Consider the following 21,862-nt stretch of genomic DNA (forward strand, 5'->3'; position numbering starts at 1 on the left):
GATTATGTGTGTTCCTGAATGCTGACACTCTCAATGATGGCCTGGCCCATGGGAGAGTGAGGGATGCCAAAATGTATCGCCGGCTGGGGGCTATGTACAAGTCACAAACAGGACGGGACTGCTGTGGAACACATCTCAAGCTGTTTAATTTTTAGCATCAGTCTCATTACATGGTTATGACAATGGGAAGATGCCAGCAGCTCACATCCAGGCAACAGACCAAGAGCTTAATGTTACAACTTACTTTATAAACTTTTTGATCAGTCACACAAAGCAAAAGCATATTGACAGTAGTTCTATCCAACCACTATAAGCACAAGTACCTTTGGTTAAAACAATGCTTGCTTATATCAAATACAATACTTGCTTGTAAGCCTCAAGATACAATGCACAGAGCTCAATTATTAAGCTTAGACCTTCCTAATATCTCACCAGATACACTTTTCTGCAACTTAGGAAGTTTTTCTACCCAAGCATTAATGCAGACTATTGTTCTACTTGTCCTTTCTTTCTACTTGTATACTTTTTCTGCTGACAAATCTTATAACTACTGCTTAGCTCTAATCACCATCCTGCTGTCTCTGAGGCCTGCCTTTTGCAATGTGCCCAAAACCCTCTGATTTTAAGGAATCCCACAGAAATTGTGACGAACAACCCAATTTTTTAAGAATATATCAAGGATTTGTCCTGCATAAGTTGGGCCATTGTTTGTTTTGACTGCTTGAAGAACACCTAATGATGCAAATGCTTGCAAAAAATGCTGACATGCATGCTTTGCTGTTTCACCTCTGTGGAGAGAAGCAAAGACTGCACCTGAGAAAATGTCTACTGACACATGAATATTTTTGGATCTCCTGAAGGATGGGTATTTTGTGACATCTGTCTGCCACAACTGCAGACTCTACAATCCTCTTGGATTGATTGCTCCTGTAGAAACTAGAAGCTGCATGAGCTGATGTGGGAATGACACGCTCCAGCACGGTGTGGGTGGATGGAGGCAGAGATCTCTGAAGTTTGGTCTTGGGGAAAGAGGTTTATTGGGGTTGCAGAAGGTTCTGCCTCGTGCTCCCAGGCACAGCACGTGGCTGGGCCTGAGAGGGTGGGGAAGGGGAGAGACAAAAGGAGGAGAGGGGAAGCCCCAGGAGGGGAGGAAGTTCCAAGAGCGGGGCAGAGGTTCCAAGAAGGCGCATGGCCCCTCGGAGCCCCCTATCAGGAGCTCCCATGTGGGCCGAAACAAGGCATGGGCCAATGGGGTTACAGACTCTGATGTTTTAGGGGCAGGTACAGAGGTGTGGGATGAGCCACAATCTTTTGGGGGGTGGGATGGAACAGTCCATTTCACTCCAGGACTCATCCAAGGGGAGGGGTGTCATCCGGCTAGCTAGCTGTATTATTTATGAACAATCATATTTATCTATCATCTGCAACAAGCTGACAGTCAGGGCAAGCATTTATGATGGCCCTCACTTAATCTTTAGAAATGTGAAATCTGAGCATGAGTGCTTGTGCATTCTGATGAAAGAATACATGACTCAGTTTTGCCTGTTCAAAAATGTTCAGCAAGGTGTTTGGAATTATCATGGTCAGTTTGTTTGCTTATGCACTCCCTTCTGCTAGGAATCCTGGAAGGAAAGAGTGTGCTCTGATGTGGGAGATAAAGTATTTGTTTTCTCTGATGTAGCACTCGCTGCATGCTTACAAAATAACATTATCAACTTTTTTCCAGAAGTGACCCTTCTATTCTTTTGACTATGTTTGCTTACAAAATTACTTGATAAAATGAACAAACACCTGAACAATTCAACAATTTGAAACCTGCAAATCCTTTGATATTTGCAATGTCCAATCAAGATCATATTTTTTCAAAGGCAGGTAAATTGTTGTGAATTCTTTGCCTACCATTGCTAACAATCTGCCTCTGGCCCTGATTATAATCTGGGCTGTCATTTCTAATGAAAATCATTTTGGAAGAACTGAAATTCTATAACATCACTGATTCCCACACTGATGAAAAAACCCAAAGTCCACAATCTTCTGTGGGTGAAACACAAGGGTTGGGATCCCTGTGCAGTCCACATCTGTGTGTCGTCTTTGCTTGTGAAGAGGTCAGAGCTTTCAACAGCTTTCTTGCTTTTGATCGATTCTTCAGTGAAATCCACCTGGACTTTGTATCTGCTAAAACACAAACAAACCAAACATCCCCGGAGGGGATTTGAGGATGTTTTCCAAGATCCAGGAAGTAAAGAATGGATCCTGATGTGAAAATAAAACATTGGTCAATTCTACTTTACAAACTTGCATAGAGAAATGTGAGATAATGACATAAGTTACTATTGCTAATATTTTTTGGTTATGAACATGAGAAAACATCAAGACCAAAACAATGCATGTAGTAAAGAAGAAACTAACAGCAATTAGGAAACAATCAGATGATACACATAATCAATATCACATATGAAATCACAAAATTACCAAGCACTACAACAGTGAATTGTCGTCTCAGAGTCTGAGGCAGCTGATAAACCTTAAAACAACACAGAATTGGAGAAATCATGCCTGGATTCATGTCTCTCCAAACTCCCTTTAAACATAGGCTCAGCTGTCATATATGGTCAAATTGCAAAGCCAAAAGGATTTGAACTTTTTGATGCAGAAAACATCTGTGTCAGTCACTCCATCCAAGTGAGCCAGAGCCCAAACTCTAATTGGAGGATATCACTTAACACTTTAAAAAAAAACAAAAAAAATCCAAAACTTAAAAATAGCAGTTATGAGTAAGAAACCTTAGGGTTAAAAACCAATCAAACCAGTAAGTAATTGAATCCCTCCGAAATATCCTTTAGGATAGAGATTCTTCAAACACAGCAATCCTCTTCATCAGAGATCTGAAAGTGGTTACAGTCAGGATTGTGAACCAGGATCTGGACACTGAGAGTGTGAAGGTGGAGGAAGTGCAGCTGCATGAGAGACTAATTACCTAGTATGAAACTAAAACCCAAAAAAGAAGTTAATGTTACAACTGGATTCTCTGCTGGAGTACTTCTGTAATAATAATTGAAGAAGGCCACGAGACTAGCAGTCTGGATAAAGAAAATATATGAGTAGTTAAGAAACAAAAAGCGAAATCCTGATGAGACATGTGTCTTGTAGGTGATCACACAAAGAGATAGTAAAACACATGAAAGCCAGCTGTAAATACTATAACAATACCTTAATAATAATTATTATCACAAAAATTAGAGAATTTACATTATATAATCAACTTATCAACAGGAAATGTTTGAAAGGGGTTGAGACAACCTTTTAAAGGATTCATATAACATTAACAACAATTACTATTTATCAATATTACCTATAAAAAACCAAAAATAACAAAGGTTACAAACTCGATACCAACAACCCCTAAAACTCTGAATCACTGTGGAATCAGCTGATGAACCTGCAGATAGAATCTGATTCACATTTCCCAAATGCTCTGTTTTGCAGAGACATTTTGGTAATTTTTTATCTTTACACAGCTGTTTCCCTCCCCAGGAAACATTTTTCACCATAAATTATTTCCCTCTATATCATATTTGGAATAACATTTATTTGCATGGTGCTCCCCTTTTTTGCGTCTTGGACAATGACTCAGTGCTGCTACATTTTCTGTGAAGTTGCATTTTCTGTTGAGAAATTGGACAAAATGCTGCAAGAGTTCTTGGAAGTTTTTCATCCTGTGCTTGAAGGAGTTTCCCAGTCTGTTCTCCCTAAACATCTGCTTGAATTGCTGCACTGTGCTGAAGTGTGCCCACCCCACTGCATGTCTCTTATCATTTCAGTCATGGTGAGTTGTGTTTCAGGCACAAACACAACGTTTGCAAAAGTGAGACTTTGAAGCAAGTGTGGCTTTGCTGCTTCATCACTCACTTGTCAGTCCACTGCTTGCATGAGATGATTGATGAATGAAGTGAAAGGTTCAGAGAGACCTTGTTTTACTGTTGTGTAAATACCTTCTGGACATCCCTCCCCCTCTTATTTGAGGCATGGGTGGGGAGGAGCATCTGTGGTTGTGCACCTTGGCAAAATGAGGGTGCAATGGCTGAACCCGCCATCAGTGATATTGCAGATGGCATTGGGGTAGACATATAGGGATTATTTACAGAGGATGTGAAAAGGGTGCTGCCATCTTGCTCTAGAAAGGAGACTTGAAGAAAGTGTCCATTATGCCATGGTCAGAATTCTTGAACATATTTCCTTGAGTTAGAAAAAAAGCTATCACAAAAAGTCTTTTGAAAATGTAAAAACGTGTGAATAAATCATGGAGCTGATCTGTTGCCCTGGAAAGCAAATGCTTCAGGCAGGCAGGTGAAATGCTGGAGTCTTGTTTGTTTGCCAAAAGCAGAGTAGGATATGTGATGGCATAGTGTTATAGATAAAAATTGACCCAACCAAATTAAAAAAAAATAAAAAAATTGCAGTGATTGAATTCTGTCTGAGCCATCCACAAGGAAAAGGACAATGCTGAGACCGGGATCGGCACTGGGTGGGTCACACGTTTGACCACTCCAGCAGAGGGTCTCCCTGTGCCCACACACTACCCTCCTGGTACAAGCAGTTTTTATAGGGAATATTTCACCTGGCTAAGGTTTAGGCAATCAGCCTTTTCTTTCCATTCAAAGTCCCACATATTCATAAAGTCTCTCTCCTCTGCATTGGGTTGGAACAATTTGGTGTCTGGGTGGTAATGAATCTCCCTGATTTGGTTACTGGCACATGGCATTCAGATGTATCAGCCTGGAGGGTTCTAGCGATCCCAATCTCTTGTTGCCGGGATGATCAACGCCTGGGTGTTCCTATATCACCTCCAGAAACAGAAACGATCCATCTCCGGGCGAGCCACATGTATTAGCTTGCAAAGGGGGTTTTGTCAGAGACTGGTTTTCGAATATGTGGGGGCAACTCCCAATGCCGACTTGTGTATCCTCCCAACAATATCAAATATTATATACATCATATTATACCAGCACAAATTATATTCATTACACATAACAATAGGAATGTCTGTGAAGGAAATAACATTTTCGTCGCTGGCATCCTGCATTGCAGGGAATTGTCATTGTTCTGGATCATCAGTGTCTTGAGTTGTGGTTTCCAGTTTTGGAAGTGCTATGTCACATCCGGCAATTTCCCATTTACCTGGGAATGAGCTGTGGTTTCCAATTTTGGAAGTGTGTCTTGTCCAGTGATTTCCCATTTACCTGGGAATATAATTACTGTATTATGTTCACTTAAAATGAAAACTTGAAAAAATGTCTTATAATACAATTGAACTGGTTGCAGTGGTGTTGTTGCTGGGTAGTATCGCTGCATGGAACCCAGGTCCAGGCTCTGCCGCCGGTGCCGGTTCTGCTGAGCTCTGTGCTCGGGCTATGGCAGGCAATGCTGACTCTGTGACCGTGGGCAGTGCTGAATTCAGGGATACAGCCGCAGTTCTGGCTCCCTGCAACCCGTGTGCGACAGCAGCCTGGATTTCCGGAGTGAGGGGGCACGGCTCTTGCCGTGCGATCTGTCGGCGTTTGAGAGAAAGCAGGCAAGGAAGGGAGATTCTGCGCTGCTGCTATGAACATTAGTGAGCACCAATTGTGACTTTTAGGTCTATGTTTGCAGCTCCCGGTCCGCAATCCGGACCGTGCTCCCGTTCGCTCGTTACGAGCGGTTTCCGTTCTCTCGCAACCTCCGTCTGACTCCGGCTCATCTCCGCCGGGCTCTGCGAACCTGCTGGAAGCAAAGCTGTGCTTGTTACGTTTAAAGATTGCCGCGGAGCCGCTGAGCCGCCCGCTGGCACTAAAAGCAGTTCCATTCTCACGGGCCTGTGCTACTTCCTTATTTTCCGCTGTTTGCGGTGAAGAGTTCTAGTTTCTGGAATGCGTCTGCCTCTTTTTTCCGAGAGTTGTCCCTCCCATTCTGGTCCTTTTTGGGAGCTTACCGAATTTGGGGCTCAGCTCTCAGCCCCGAGGTCCGTCCAGCATAGCGCGGGATGTGACTCCTGTGGCCACCAGGAATCGAGATGTTGAACGGGTGAGTCCTTTCAACTCTGGAGGAATTTTGATGGATCTGGCTCACTTTGAGGGACGATGGGATGATCTCTTCAGAGCTGGGTTTTCCTCTCACACAGGGCACCAGTTGTAAGTTTGTGGGCCCCAAGCTGGACAACGCCGTGGTGGCTCCCCTGGCAGGGGAGACCCTCCTGAAGCAGTTCTGTGTCAGGAACGACAGACGCATTGGACTTTTTCGGTCTTTAACTTCTGTTTATTGTTATCTTACCAAAACTTCAGCACACTGTCTGCGCCCAGACCTTGCATGTGTGAAAACAGCACAAAAATGGCCAACAACCTCGTGCTGCAAGGTCTTTTTAAGTTGAATCAAAACTACACTACCCAATTAAGAAGTGACACCTAAATTATTTTATTTTCTAACCCAATAACCGACCCCAAGAGACCTGCAATGCAGATTTTTCTACCCAATTACAAGATACCATCTAAACCTAAGAAGAAAGAGGAAGAAGAGAGAAGAAAGGAACTCGACACAATACCCTATATCCTCCATTATGAACCCATCTATAACATACTAAAAATACTAAAACCTAAATTTCTCACCCATGTGACATACTACACTACTATCTACAATCTCTACAATCTATTTCACACTTTTGTGGTTTCTAATTTGCCTTGAGGCTTTGGAAGTTTTCTCCATGAATGAGGGTCAAAGTCAGTGTTTTCCTGGGAGTCAGAGCACCCCAGGGCAGACAGGGGGATATTCCCCTTGCCCTGGGTTCCAACATATCACTTTTCAATATTTTTGAAATAAAAACCACTGTATTTTATTACAGGATATTTTTCTTTACTTACCTTTAAGGAAAAAAAAAAAAACCTCTAAGAAATACATTTGCTCTGTTGTTCACAGATGCAAATGAAAAATTAGAACTCTCATCCCTGTTGATCCAATTTCTTTATTCCCGCTCTTTGTGCTCAGTACTATGTAAAAGCCATAATTAATGAGACAGAAAGTGTGAGGTCCTTTAAGACAGTTACCTGGCACTGTCTTCAGCCTGCTTCTCTGGGGAGCACTGTTTTGATTATTTGTCTTCTGTTTCAGTCTCTCTGGGGCTGATGTCATACTTCCACTATCAGAGGACTTAATGCAGCAGTAAATCCAGGCTGTGCCATTCCCCTTCTCTCTCCAGTAAGTACAGTTTAAGATTATGGAGACCCTCCTTGCTCTCTTACTGTCTGCTCTGAGCTGAACATACACCCTTCAGACCACAGGTTTTCAGAAGGTAGGTAAGTACCTGGCAGATCTATTCTGCCTATTGTGTGACAATCAGGAGTTGTACATGATTTTATAATTAACTCTTTAACTTCAGCTACAGGAGTTCTCACTTCCAGATGCAGCAGAATCTGGGTTTTGGAGAGAGAATTTATGAGCATTTGTATTATTTTACTTGGAGAGGGGTGTATTTGCTCCTCCAAACCCCTGTTAAAGAATGGGCTCATTGCGTTTGTCAGGGTTCTGGTAAACCAGCTGAGTTACAAGAGATGAGATCTATTTCTTCATCTGGTCTGTGTTTCCTACCTGGCTTCAAGGCTGTCCTCTGAACACAAATGCACATTCATGGTTGTGAGAGAAGGCACAGAATAGATGCCACATGGTCTTTCCACAGTTTTACAGTTCAGTTGATAATTGATCTGAGAAAGATGAATATATTCCTATTCCTAATTTGGCTGGCATCAGATGTCCTATAGAAATTCCGAATTGTGTACATGAATGTGCCACAGATTGACTGCTGGTTCCTGAGCTCACAGACATCTCTGCAGGGCTAGCCTGTGAAGAATGTGGGACTATTGCAATAGATCTGTCTAATCCCTGTGTGCACTGTGGAATTAAAGGCATAGGGGCAGCATCTCATCTTGCCCTGGTGAAGGTAATGGACATGCTCACATATCTCAGCCAGAGCATCTCTAATGGCACAATCAAATACAACTTGAAAACAATGTGAATTCACTCTGGCAATCCCTGCAGAGACACTAGCTTTAGACTGCTGAGATCAAACAGCCTGAAGTATTTGTAATGTTGGCCACCACATTTCACACCTGTTGAAACATTTTGCTGTGTAATCTGCAGGGATCATAAACAGAAATATTAAATTATTGAAAAAAACAGATATAGGAAAATATTTATTTTATGTGAATCATAAACAAATGTAATTCCTTCCAAATCTAACAACTTCTGAAATCACTCTCTGAGCAGAAACATCTGTGTCATGGATAAGACTCTAAATATAACACAATCTCTGATTTTCTTCCTCCCTTACTCTGCTTTTAGCCTGGTCAACTGTTTCAAGGCTCTGTGCTGAAATTGCCAGTTCTTAGCCATACACTGTAGCCACAATGGGGTGTTCAGCCGTGGGTGATCACCTCCAGAAAAGTACTTGATGTATTCAAAAAGCATGGAAGAACACAGGTTTTGGTGGAGGAAGAGTGCAATTGGTGGTTATCCTCAGAGTTGAAATTTTTTTGGAAGAGAAAATGCAGTGTTCAATGCATTGCCCCCACATTATCACTACAGTCAAACTAAAAATAACAGAAGAAAAAAATCCATTTTAAGGCCAAGAATACTTTGTATAATTAGGTTCTGCAGAGTTCATAGTGGGTGTCTGTGTCTCCCTCATTTCCATCTCTCCTCAGAACACACTGTGGAGGATAATCAGTCCTGCTCCCTTTGTTTTTGTTATCTCTCCTGAAGATTAAAATTCACCATTATCTACTTAAAGTATATGTATGTGAAGGCAGAAATCTGCTACATTCACTGCGTAGGATCTTTTTGTTGAGGTGCAAGGGCTTTTGAAATATGTCTGTTGAACAAGGTGCTTGTTTTTTTTTCTGTTAGTATTTAAAATGAGGTCTCTGATTTTGTGTGTTTGATTCTAGATAACTGTTAGGACTTAGTTGTCAAAGCAGTCAAATTCTTACATTGCCACAAGACACATAGAAACTCTCCATGCTTACACTGGTAGCTGCTGATGGCTTTTCTGCTCCTGGACCTGGCATACTGTGAAAAAAAACAGGCATGGATGACAATCATGCATACTCATAAAGAGCTTTAACAATGTGAGATGTATGGTTGGACTCAAGAGGAAATGTAGGAAGCAAATCCTTATCAGGACTCCAACTTGAGTGCAAATGAAGAGCAATACTTGCCTTCTTTTGAGTGCTGCCCTTCATTCATTATTCAGTTATGGACCCCTAACAAATTTCCAGTGGGAAAGCTGGTTCTCCCATCCAGTAAATATTAATTGCCTGGTAATAGAATTCCTTTTCTAATCCTAAAATGATACTCAAGTCCCAAAACTAAAACAGGTGCTGCCAAGCCTTCCATTGTGAACAGTGTCACATCTGTCATTCTTCAGGCTACTGAAGGGAACAGGAAACCCTGTCTGAAAGTGGCTGAAGGCTGTTTCACCTCTCTAAAAGACATCCCCTACAGGTAATACAAAGTCACTCCGTTTGATTCCTATTCTCACTTTGTCTGTTTCCCTGCAGGAAGTGGCTGCAAGAGAGGAAAACTAAGACTTGGACTCCTGCTTATTTTAGAGAGGTGATGGTCCTTCGGCAGTGGTGAAATGAAGTTCTTCTCTGGGGCAGGGTTGGGGCAACAGTCCTGAAGTAAAGGGTAAAGTGATAGAGGCCTCTATGCTACCTTTCAGAGGTGATGAGAGAGGCTGAGCAGCATGTGGGGAAGGGTTGGAGGAGCTCCAGAAATCTTAAATTATTTCTGCTTGTGTTTGGGGTTAAAGTTTGAGGCAGTGGTATTGTATATATTGCATAAAGTGTTTTAAATAAGGATCTGCACAAGGTTGGTAAGAGGTAGCTGATATCCATGCTAAACCTATATTGATGGCAGAGAGATGGTGGATGGCATTTGTAGGATAGTCTCACACACCTGCCTGGGTACTTTGTTAGCAGAGTGAGTAATGCCCTTTTTCCTATTAACCTAAAACGTCCACATTCTATTCTATTAAAAAAATATTTCGCAAAGGAGTGAGATTCAAAACCCAAGCATCTTACGTTTATTCCGTTGGTTAGAATCTCCGGGAAGAGCACCGTGGATTCATGACAGGGAATGTCGCGACGGGCGCCGGGCGCGCCGCCGCGCACGGCTGGGGCAGCAGCGCCACCTGCGGGCTGGCACGGGGACTGCGTGCGTGCTGCGCCTCGAGGCACGCGCGGCGACGGCGCTGCCGGGCTCCGTGTCACTGAAACACCGGCGGTGCTCCGGCCTCTGCTTGGCGAGTTATGGACTAGCTTCGGTGGCACAGCCTTTGTACATGCTCGTGATATTATAGTAATACAGTCTTGTAAAATCGAGCTTGTTACTGAGCCACACTTTGTTCTGCATTTGCTACTGATTAAGAATACATAAAAGCCTTGTGTGGATATCGCCTGCTTACCTTAAAATTTTAAATTAAAAATCTGTTTGTACCATTGTGTATGTTTAACAAATATGTGCGTATTTCACAAGGGTGGTCAAATGAGTGATCTCGTGGAAGAAAACTGCAAGAAAAGTTATTCTTCCCAGGAAACGTCTGCAGAAAAAAATGTGTCTTCTGCTGAGTACTGCTCAACAAGACACAAAAAATTGGTATGACTTCTCCAGTACTCTTTTATTATCAAGATACATATAATTGCCTTCAATTTCTTCAGTCATTACAAAAATAAAGAGCTGGCGTCAAGAGGGAAATATCAGTGACAATAACAGTGAAATGGATCAAGTTTGTAGCACAGTGATTTAGAGGGCTAAGAGCATTACTAAGTACGTAGGGCAACAGAGGAGTAGTCTTAGAGGAAGGACTATCACCTTATTATTCTTTTGCAACTTAAAATTGCATTATTTATGATCATGAATAGTGATGATGCTGAAAATCTACCCCAGAGTCCACAGCAGACATGTATGAATAAGATACATGAGATTGCCCTGTATGTTTTCAGGATGCAATTGAAGATGCATAGCATCAACCACCTTGGAAAAAAGTGCACTCAAGTGCATGGACATTCCTGAATCACTGTATCAGCAGATTGGGCTGAACTGCCACTGCTTTCACCTGAGAAACAGTGAAAGTGCTCAATTGTTTGTGGAAAATCACTATGAATTCTGATAGGAATGACACCCTCCAGGGAAGCCAAGAAATGGCAAGGCAGCTCCATTTACATAACTAGGAGAAAAATATAAATTTGTTTGTATTTTTGTGTCTTTACATAATGAATGACAAGTGTACAGTCAAAGCTTACAGTTATTGTCCAAAGGGAAAATGTTTGACATGATGCTTATGTTTGTAGTGACTTTAGAAGTGTCTGTCAACATACATGAACTAAGTGGAATGGTAATACACAGAGATAATATTTTAGCTTCCAAAAATATTCAGCAGTTTTAGCTAATTGTAAACATTAATTCCATAAGATTGGCAGAAAAATGCATCATCCTATTTCTCATAAAACTGTGCTTAGTTGAGCTTCTTTGTTTTTGTCTGTGTGTTGGGGGTTTTTTTCTCATACTTCTCGCTTGTGCAAATGTTTTGTTACTGTATTAGCTGCTCCTTCAAACATTTTTCTTGACCTCAGATTGTTTGGCATAGATAGTTTCTAGGCATCTGAGGGAACAGTGAAAATAAGAGTGAATCCATTTGAGATACTTGTAAACATAGTACTTGTTTTTACATTTTAGATTAAGATGAAAAACAAAACACATAATTCTGCATCTCATATGGAAACTTGCAAACTCCATGCTGCTGTACCAGAGTCATGTGTTCAGTCATGATTTTCCATCTCTAGTCAGGATGCACAGTTGGTAAAAGGAATATTTGATTAATAGTTAGACAAGCAAACATTTTAAACAATCAGTATGATCTTATAAGTTATCAGGAATATTAATTTTAATGTCACTAAAAAGCCGGTGAGGACACCTGGCAGCAAATAAATACATTTTCCATCCATACATAATTTTACTAATTAAAAACTTTCTGTTGTTTATTTATAGCAAAAACTCGAGAAACAATTAAAATGCTTAGCCTTTCAAAATCCAGGACCTCAGGTAGCTGACTTCAATCCTGAAACTAGAGAGCAGAAAAAGAAAGCATGCATGTCACAGATGAAACAAAAATTTTTTTATGAGTCCAAGTAAGATCTCTAACTTATTACCTGATTTACTTTAAAAAATGCCTGGTACGCTGTTCACTGAATCTGAATTAAATTCATAAAAGCATTGTTTTTTGCAGAGTGATTTCTTGAAAGTCATATTGGGAAAACAAGATTTTTTCTGTGTGACTTTAAGGGAATTTAGATATAGTATGGCATGCACTCATTTTTAGAACTAATGGCTCTTGCAATTAGGATATAATGCTGGTATTTCATTTTGCTGTGGGTTTATTAAAGACTAAATACTTGTACAGATATTTTCCATGTGTGTTTGGCTTAGTGTCTGAATGTGTTGAAGCACTGTCTGAGAACAATTTTTGTTCTCTTTCACAGATCTACAAAGAAGTATGACAAGCATGGCAGGCTGCTGTGTAATGACATAGATTTATGTGATTGCCTGGAAATCGACTGCCTGGGTTGCTTCTATCCTTGCTCCAAATGCAACTCAAACAAATGTGGGCCAGAATGTCGCTGCAATAGAAAATGGGTTTATGATACGATTGAAACTGAAGCTGGGGATGTGATCAGTGAGCTACCATTTTTTGTCCCTGACTGATAATGTTCTGTTAGTTTTTATGCCTGAACATTGCTCTTTTTATTTCATGTTTTATTAAAGTAAATCACCACTTGGCAGAGGTGCTTGTGCTTTGTTATTGTTGCCTACCTAGTAAACGTTACCATTCCCAATCAGGTAAAAGTGTGTATTTCATTCTTCCTCATCCTTGTGAGCTTTGCTGAGGCACTTAGTCAATCCTTTCTAAATCTTGACTTTCTAAAATTGAAGGTGTCTGAACTGTTATGGGAAGATCATTTTCGTACCCTCAGAAGCTGAACTGCATTACTTGTAATGAGGGTTTTTTGCAGATTTCTCTGCTTGTTCATTTACTCAGATGTGTGACATTGCTCTTTCTTTTGTTTCAGCTTGTCCAAGAGCCTTCTCATCCTGATGCATTCATTCCTTGTATAGGTGAGGCAGGTGGCATTTGAGATAACACTGTTCTTTGAAACCAGGTCACTACTTTCCATGTTTGTTTGCATATTAAGCAAAGTAGAGTGGAAACAACTCTCTCAGCAATTCTTTCTTGCTGCCCAGGTTGAAAAACTAAAACTAACATGTACAGTCAGCTTAATTTTTTTACAGCATGTGGCACATCAAACATCCACCAGTCATTAACTATACGGCTAAACAGAGTGGATTTTTTCCATCTGGACAGAAAAGTCTTTTTAGTTCCAGAAGTTTTCTCTTCATGTAAGGGATGACAGATTTTAAATACAATAACCTACACCCAGTCTTATGACGTAGGTATTCTCATTCATTATAGGCATCCACACCCTTTTTTGGGAAGTGAGGGTCCCTCTGATCTTGAAGGCAAGAAGGCTGCAGATGGTTGCAGGTGATTTCCAGGAGCTTGCTGTGAGTGGGGAAATCATTCCTTGGGCCTAGTGCTTGTTGTTTTTGAGGAGACTCTCCCAACTTTGAATGTGGCACCACTTTTCTCTCTCACCACAGGCCATTCTCTGTGACAAAGACCATCTACTCCAAGACAAAGATGTCTTCCAATATAAGAAACTTGAAACAGATCCCAAGAATGTCTTAACACCAAAATCTCCTTCTGACTTGCTACCTTGAAAAGATTTTTTGTTCCTCTCAGCTAATAACACTTTAAGCTTGTATCATGCAGGCAGCATGGGCAGCAAGCTGGAGGAGCTGGAAGCCATTGTGCAGTGGGAATGCTGTGACACAGTCACCATCAGTGAAACATGGTAGGACAATTTGCACAACTGGAGTGCTGTGTTAGACAGCTGTAAACTTTTCAGAAGGAATGGGTGAGGAAGGAGAGGTGGGGAGGAAGCCATGTAGGTTAGGAAGAGTTTTGGTTGCCTCTAGCTCAATGATTGTGACAATAGGGTTGAGTGTTTCTGGGCATGAATCAGAGGGAAGGACAAGGTAGATATCCTGGTAGGAATCCAGAAGGGAGGAGCAGATCAAATATTCTATAATCAGTCTCACAATTGCATGCTCTTCCTCTCTAGAGCAACTTCAGCATTCCAGATGCCTACTGTCAATACAATACAGCAGAGAGGGAAAACAGTCCAGGAAGTTCCTGGAGTATTTGTAAGACCATTTTCTGACACAGCAAGTCAGCCAAGGGGAGGCACCTGTCGGACTTGTTCTTTGTGAACAGAAAAGAACTAGAATGTGATGTGATGGTCTGATAGAGCTTTCAATTCTCAAAGAAAAAAAGGAAAGGGGTCAGCATATCTGCCATCTTGGACTTAGAAAGGTCTGTCAAGGGGCCTGGTTGTCAAAATCCCTTAGGAGGCAGTCCTGAATGACAAAGGAGTCCAGATTTTTCAAGAAGAAAATCTTCAGGGTGCAGGCTGTCCTCATGTGCCAAAAGACAAGCTGATGTGGAAGAAGGCCATCCTAGCTGAACAGAGAGCTTTGTCTGGAATTCTGTGTAAAAAAGAGGTTATATCACCATTGGAGGAAACAGAAGGCAACTCAGGAGGACTACAAGGATGTTGTGAGGTAATGCAGGGAGACGAATCCCAGAAATTAATCTGGCTACTGCAGCAAAAGAAAACATAAATGGTTTTATGAATATGCCAAATGTTTTCATAAATACATAGAGAAATGTTTGGACAGTGTTCTCAAGCACATGGTATAGCTCTTTTTATATCCTGTGCAGAACTAAAAGTCCCATCTGACTCAGCATATTCTGTGATTAGGTGATCACGGACCTCCTTACCTTATAGACGTGGGGAGATGCATTATGACAAAGGATGAGTGTCATGATCTGCTCATGCAGGGTGTTGTGATGGTTTGTTAATCAATCCCAAAAGTGCAAAAAGGCAAACAGCAGGGGACCATCAGTTTAATCACAACAAATACACCTTTATTTAGGTACCAACAGCAAATGCAATAGAAGGGACAGAAAAAGGAAATAAAGAATAGAGAGAAAAGAGGGGAAGGGGAATTATAGCTACCACCATTGAAACGAGGTCTTCAATGGGCCAGCCACATGGATTTGTTGTCGTCCATGGGGGTTAACTGAAATCTTGGTTAAGTTAGGGTCTTTCATAGTCCTCTGCCAAGTTTGGGGAGCAGGTAATGGACAAATGAGTCGATTGAAAAGTGGGTACAGACAGTCCATGTTATGAAGCAGGGCAAGTAAATTTCAGGAGTGAGCGAGATCCATTGTTTTCTTGGTCCACCAAACACACCTGCAGGCAACACTTGGCAAACATCCTGCTTCAGCCAGGCCAGCCCCACCCCCGTGATAGGGGTCTCAGTCTCAGTCCCTGGGAGGGAGCTTCAGTCTCTGTCCGTCACAGTGGTTGTGAGGTAGATGAGGAATCTTCCGTGGCAGATCCCAAAGTTACCCCAGAAAGTTCACATGGCCAAGAGGTGGGAAAATTCATGGGTTTGTCTATTGTGAAGCAGGTGTAAGCATACAGAGCAAGCCTCTCCTTACCAGGCCCTGCCCGAAGCAGTGTAGTGTGGTGACACACCAAACACACCTGCAAAAAATCACTTGGCAAGCATCCACCTCCAGGTGGAACCAGGCCAGAACTCTAATTGGGATCTTCAGGATCTTAGTTTCTGCTATTGCAACAATTGTGAGGCAAAAATGAGGGGAAATTTGGACCGTGTCTTACAATGAGGAAAAGGCAAAGGCACTTAGTGCCATCTTTGCCTCTGTCTTTAATAGCAAGACAGGTTGTTCATTGTGTCCCCAGCTTCGTGAACTGGAAGACAGGGATGGGGATCAGAATGAAGCCATGACCATTGACCTGATACACCGCTTAGACACACCCAAGTCCATGGGACTGGATGGGATCCACTGAAAGGTACTGAGGGAGCTGTCAGCAAAGCTCACTAAGCCACCTTCCATCATATACCAGCAGTCCGGGATAATGAGGTTCCAGATGACAGAAGGTTGGCAGATATTATGCCAATCTACAGGAAAGGTTGGAAGGAAGATTCAGGGAACTATAGGCCTGTCAGTCTGGCCTCGGTGCTAGAGAGGGTCATGAAGCACATGCCTTCACTTGGCGTGTATGGAATCAGGCACAGCTTGTTTGGGTTTAGGAAAGGCAGGTCCTGCTTGACTTACTTAAGGATCTTTGTGACAGGATGACCCTGCCTAATGGATGAGGAAAAGGCTGTGGATGTCTACCTAGACTTTGGTAAAGCCTTTGATACTATTCCCCACAGCATTCTCCTGGAGAAATTGACTGTTCATGGCTTGGACAGGGGAACTCTGCCCTGGGTTAAAAACTGTCTGGACGGCCAGACCCAGAGAGTGAAGGTGAATGGAGTTACATCCAGCTGGAGGCTTGTCAGCAGTGGTGTTCCACTTGACTCAGTACAGGGGCAGTCCAGCTAAACAACAGGTTTGAGTTGCTCCCTCAGTTAGTTCAGAGATGACATTAAATTAGATGGGAGAGCTGATTTGCTGGAGGGTAGGAAGGCTCTGCAGAGGGATCTGCACAGGATGGATTGATAGGCCAAGGCTAGAGAGACAGGGTGAGATTCAACAAGGTGAGGTGCTGGGTCCTTGGGCCACAACAACCTCATGCAGGAGTTGGACAAGAGTGGTTGGAGAGCTGTGCAGAGAAAAAGGCCCAGGGGTACTGGTCATCAGCAACTGAACATGAGCCGGTGTGTGTGCAGGTGGCCAAAAAGGCCATTGATTGGTTGTGTAGCCACCAGTATCAGGGCAGAGATTGTCCCCCTGTACCAGGCAAAGGTGAGGCCACACCTTGAGTCCTGTGTCCAGTTCCTCACTGCAAGACAGACGTTGACTCAGGAACATGTCCACATTCTGGAGTGAGTCCAGAGAAGGGCAATGGAGTTGTTGAAGGATCTGGAGCACAAGCTCTATTAGGAAAAGCTGAAGAAGCTGGGGGTGTTTATCTGGGAGAAAGGGAGGCTCGAGGGAGGCCTGTCTTTCTACAACTATCTGAAAGGAGATCGTAGACAAGTGAGGGTTGGTCTCTTCTCCTGGGTAACAAGTACTAGGATAAGAGGAAATGGTTTCCACTTGCACCAGGACACTTTTAGATTGGATTTTAGGAAAAATTTCTTCACTGAAAGGGTAGTCAGACATTGGAATAACCTAGACTGGGAAGCAGTGGAATCACCATCTATGAAAGCCCTGAAAAGGTATATGGATGTGGTACTTGAAGACATGGTTTAGTGGTTGGACTTGCTGATCTTAACGGTCTCTTCTAACCTAAACAATTCTATGATTCTATAAATACACCCACTAAAAAAAAATATCATAGGAATGTCTTTTACGGTGGTTAAAACACTCTGTTTGGTAATTGGATCTGGTGATGTTCTCTCATGTACTTCACTGGTCCCCAAGTATTCTTTGACTTCTGCCAGGAGTCCAAGTAGCCTACAATATATCTGAGCTATATTTCTTAGGGTAGGTGTAAATCCTGCTGATGAGTCAAGAGTTAAGGATTGTTTCTTGTTCCAGATGTGCCATAGACTCATTCTCAATTTGATGGAACAAGCAGCTCTTCAAGAAGATAAAGCTGATTTAAACTGACAGGAAGATGGCAGCTTTTGACATAACCTCAAGATCTGAAATGGACAGGTTTGAATTATCATCTATTTCTTTCTATTTTAAGGCAAAATCCTAGAAGTTTATCACATGGATTCCTGTGGTAAGGCTACATGTTACATTTTTTGAGTAATGTGGTTAATACCAGATTGGTGGAAATTCCATTATTGAATTAATTTGTGTTACTCTGTGGTTTTCAAAACAGACTATGACTTAGTCACAGTGATAGCTAAATGCAAAGTCTAAGAGAACTCCTTCACAAACATATTTATTGCAACCTTGGAAATAATGCACAAAACCTAAAATAAAAGAAAGGTGAGAGCCAAGATAAAAAAATTATAGCGCAGAGGCAGTTCTGCTGTCCAAATGAAGCAGTTTGAAGTGCGCAAGTATAATTCTAGGACAGATGTACATGGGGAAGAGGAAAACTTGTTTGTTATACATATTTTTATATGTATTGTGAAAGTTAGTGGTAGATACAAATAGCAACACAGTGCCCATATCTGATAGTTTTCTTAGGCAATTGCATGGTACCACACTGCCTGACACTTGGTTTTAAATCCCTGCAGAGAAATGGCAGAGAACATTGCATAGCCTCTTGAGAGAAGATATTGGTTATGCTCCAGATTACATCAGATCATCTTACATCACATAAATCATTCTAAACAAAGTATCACTTTCCTTATGGAGTAAGTTTGCTCTAGAAAGCTGGTTAAAATAAGGGAAAACAGATAAATGAACTCAGGGTTCCTTAAGGTCTGTGTGTCCTTGTCTCTCTTCCCACTTCCTCCCCTCCTCCCCAGATTATGCAGTTTAAACAACTTGTGACTCTGTGAATTTACTTTTCCTGTCTTTTCCTTGTCCATGTGGCTGCTTTGCTCATGGCTGCCAGTGATCCCATTGTGGCTTAAGGAGAGGAAATAGTACAGATAGATACATATTAAACTACACCCTAAGATACCATCTTTCAATCTCTTGCCTAAAAATTGATTCAGATTGTTTAATTTCAAATTATTGTGTCTTCCACAGTATTTCTGTTGCTTACAATCATCTATTTAGAAGGCGATACTCACCCTGTGCTTTCTTAGATGTTATTACTACAAAGAACTAAATATCAAGAAAATGAACAGTGCGTTCCCATATGATTTTTGCATAAGGATACTTCTTTCCTTCTAAGATCCTATGTACTTGGGCATTGTCTTATCGGAGTTTCAAACTTGAAAACTCAGAAAATAAAATCAGACTTATGCACAGTATCTTCTTGTTTGCCTTCATTGCCTTAATTGGATATTCTATCCAATATTCTTTATTGAATAGAAATCTATCCAGTAAAGACACTCTGTATTTAACAATGTGTCTACTTCTCTACATCTAAAGTTGTCACAGCTTAGGGGAGAAACCACAATAGCAGTCCTTTCATATTGTATTGGGTACTTAAAAATGCTTCTATAACAAAGGCCAATTAAAATGAAGTATTAATAGAATTATTAGCATGTGGCTCAGGAGAGGCAAAGGCAAGAGTGATTAAATATTATGATTTTTAAGATGTGAAAGTATGCAAAAGACCATGAACATTTGAGGCTTTATTAGATGAGTTAAGAGATGGGAGTTTTCAATATGACAGACCAAAAGTATATTGGGCACAAGGCTAGCTAGGTAGCCAGTTGTAGCAGGACCACCATTCTCGTCTACCTGTATCTCTCTGCTACTAGAAGGGACGCACAATGCTGATTTTTCCCTTGCTCAGTATTTGCAAATCCTTAATGCAAAGTTCCCCAGTGAAAAATTATATAACATAGCACTTCTGAAACACAGACTAGAAGTACAATAGATCATAGCACTGTAAAACAACAGGCAGAAAATTGAGGTCTTCTTTCCCAAACTAAGCTCACATTTTTATATAAAAATAAGTGTGGGATTCTTGTCCAAATGGGGACTTAACAGTAGAAAACTTAAGTAAACCACAAGGTATTCAGTTTACCTTCAGTGCTTTAAAACAATGAGGAACAGTCAGTCCTGGGAAAAGTCAGATCTGTGATTCCAGAAAGTCTACATATTTCAGTTACAAGACCACTAAACTGCTTCTTCTGGCTTAAAATGAACTTCTGCATATGGCAAAGTGCCATTCAATTCCACTGCATCATTAAAGCATTAAAAAAAAAAAAAAAAACAACCAAAAAAGAAACAAAGATACATTTTTTAATTATTTTCCAGACAATTTTCATTATCCTTTTAAAGACCTCCTGTAAGAACACAATTGAACTTTGTCTATATCCATTCATACTATGGTAGAATACATATATGACTCACTTTAGGGAAAAACCAAAATATATAGACTAAAGAAATATAGACCAATGCTTTCTGAATTAATATTCAAATATCCTTAAATACGTATTTGCACCAAATGCATTACAGTTTCTACAGTTCTTTTGAGGTGTCATGGCAGGATAGAGAGGTGAGGGGAGAGCAGTGGATGTTGTCTACCTCAGCTTCAGCAAGGCTTTTGACATTATCTCCCACAGCATTCTTGTAGGTAAACTCAGGCCACAGCATTCTTGTAGGTAAACTCAGGAAATATGGATTAAATGAATGGACAGAGAGATGGATCAAGAACTGGCTGAATGGCAGAGCTTGGAGAATCATGACCAGCAGAGCAGAATACAGGTGGAGGCCTGTAGTCAGTGGCATTCCCCAGGGATCCATACTAGGTACAGTCTTACTCGGACTGTTTGTCCATGACCTGGATGAAGGGACCGAATGCTCCCACAGCAAGTTTGGTGATAAAACAAAACTGGGGGTAGTGGCTGATCTACCTGAAAGTTGTGCTGAAATTCAGTGCAACCTTTGTAGGCTGGACAGCTGGGCAGAGAGAAACCAAATGAGGTTCAAGGAAGGCAAGTGTAGGGTGCTGCACCTGGGGAGGAATAACCCCAAGTACCAGCACAGCACCCACTCTTTTTTGTCTGTGTGCATACAAGTGTGCATGTGCTGTACCAAATGTGGGAGAAATGCTGCTCTTCTAGATTTTTAACTGCTTAAATTGTTTAATTTAAGTTATAAGTTAAGTTAAATGCTTTTGCGTTGAAGTACTGTTATTAAGTGCTGTTGGGCCTTTGGGCTGTATTCCTCTTTATCCTTCCCCTTTATATCCTCAGTGTGCCTTGACCATCTAGTACGTAGTAGAGAGGGCCTATAGAAGCTATTAAATTAAACCTGCTTTTACTGATACTTTTGCCAGTGATTCTTTAAACAATCTTAAAACACTCATTCATGACATGGGTGCAAGTATTCTTATTTAGTAACAGAAAAGGTATTAGGATAAAAAGTTGTATAATGGTGCAATTGACAGCACCTTGTCAAGTTATCTCCCTTATTTATTGTTTCTAATCTCACTTTACTGTGTTTCTTCAGTGAAGGTCTGAACACAGAATCATACAGGGTAGAAGAGGCCTCCAGGCCTGTATGAAGCAAATCAAACCTCCTGTGTGAAGCAAGCTCAGCTGGAGCTGGGAGGTTGCCCAGTTGAGTTCTTAATGTTCATTCTTCTGATTATTCATTTAAAATATTCATTTGATGCAGCAAAGTGCAAAATAAAACACTTTTAAATAGATCCAAGTTGTAAAACCAGAGAATTGGCAGCAAACCTGAGCAGTACATCCAGTACCTGTATCAACTGGAATGTTATGAAATAAGTAAGCAATTGTCTAGACTTCCACTCACCCTTGCTCATTTTGCCTGAACAAACTTTTTAAAATTCTGCTCTTGGGGGAGATTTCCTAGAAAAAAAAGATACATTGGATTTCTTTCAGTGTGGAGCAAAACACTCATTTTTCTTTTCTAGCCAAGTAAATTTCTTGCAAGAATATTGGGTTTTTTTGTGTTTTTATAATAGCACAGAAAACTACAGGAAATAGTTGAATATAATTGTATTTCATCCCAGAACAATAGCTTGAAAAATGTAATGGCCATTCATAAAAGTGACTGTGAGTCAAACATGGTAAAAGTTTGTCTCAGTTTAAGACAATTTAAAAAGTGGACAATCGCAAATTA

At 41.2% G+C, this 21,862-nt stretch overlaps 1 protein-coding gene across 1 annotated transcript; it reads left to right on the top strand.

Moving 5' to 3' along the window:
• The first annotated feature begins 108 nt into the window (after positions 1-108).
• On the top strand, positions 109-20,743 carry ARL14EPL (ARF like GTPase 14 effector protein like). The gene is made up of 3 exons (XM_021546240.4): positions 109-10,680; positions 12,073-12,212; positions 12,564-20,743. Exons 1-3 carry the CDS (start codon positions 10,543-10,545, stop codon positions 12,784-12,786), a joined length of 501 nt encoding a protein of 166 aa, XP_021401915.3. The 5' UTR covers positions 109-10,542; the 3' UTR covers positions 12,787-20,743.
• Positions 20,744-21,862: the final 1,119 nt, after the last annotated feature.

The sequence above is a fragment of the Lonchura striata genome, chromosome Z (genome assembly GCF_050655825.1).
Source record: "Lonchura striata isolate lonStrDom1 chromosome Z, ASM5065582v1, whole genome shotgun sequence".
Classification (NCBI taxonomy): Eukaryota; Metazoa; Chordata; class Aves; order Passeriformes; family Estrildidae; genus Lonchura; species Lonchura striata.

What these genes read in the sequence shown, in the direction of transcription:
- ARL14EPL (XM_021546240.4), top strand. Translation starts at nt 10,543, where the DNA reads ATGTGCGTATTTCACAAGGGTGGTCAAATGAGTGATCTCGTGGAAGAA. An exon ending in CAACAAGACACAAAAAATTG is followed by an intron (nt 10,681 to 12,072) that starts GTATGACTTCTC and finishes GTTTATTTATAG; the next exon opens with CAAAAACTCGAGAAACAATT. An exon ending in AAATTTTTTTATGAGTCCAA is followed by an intron (nt 12,213 to 12,563) that starts GTAAGATCTCTA and finishes TCTCTTTCACAG; the next exon opens with ATCTACAAAGAAGTATGACA.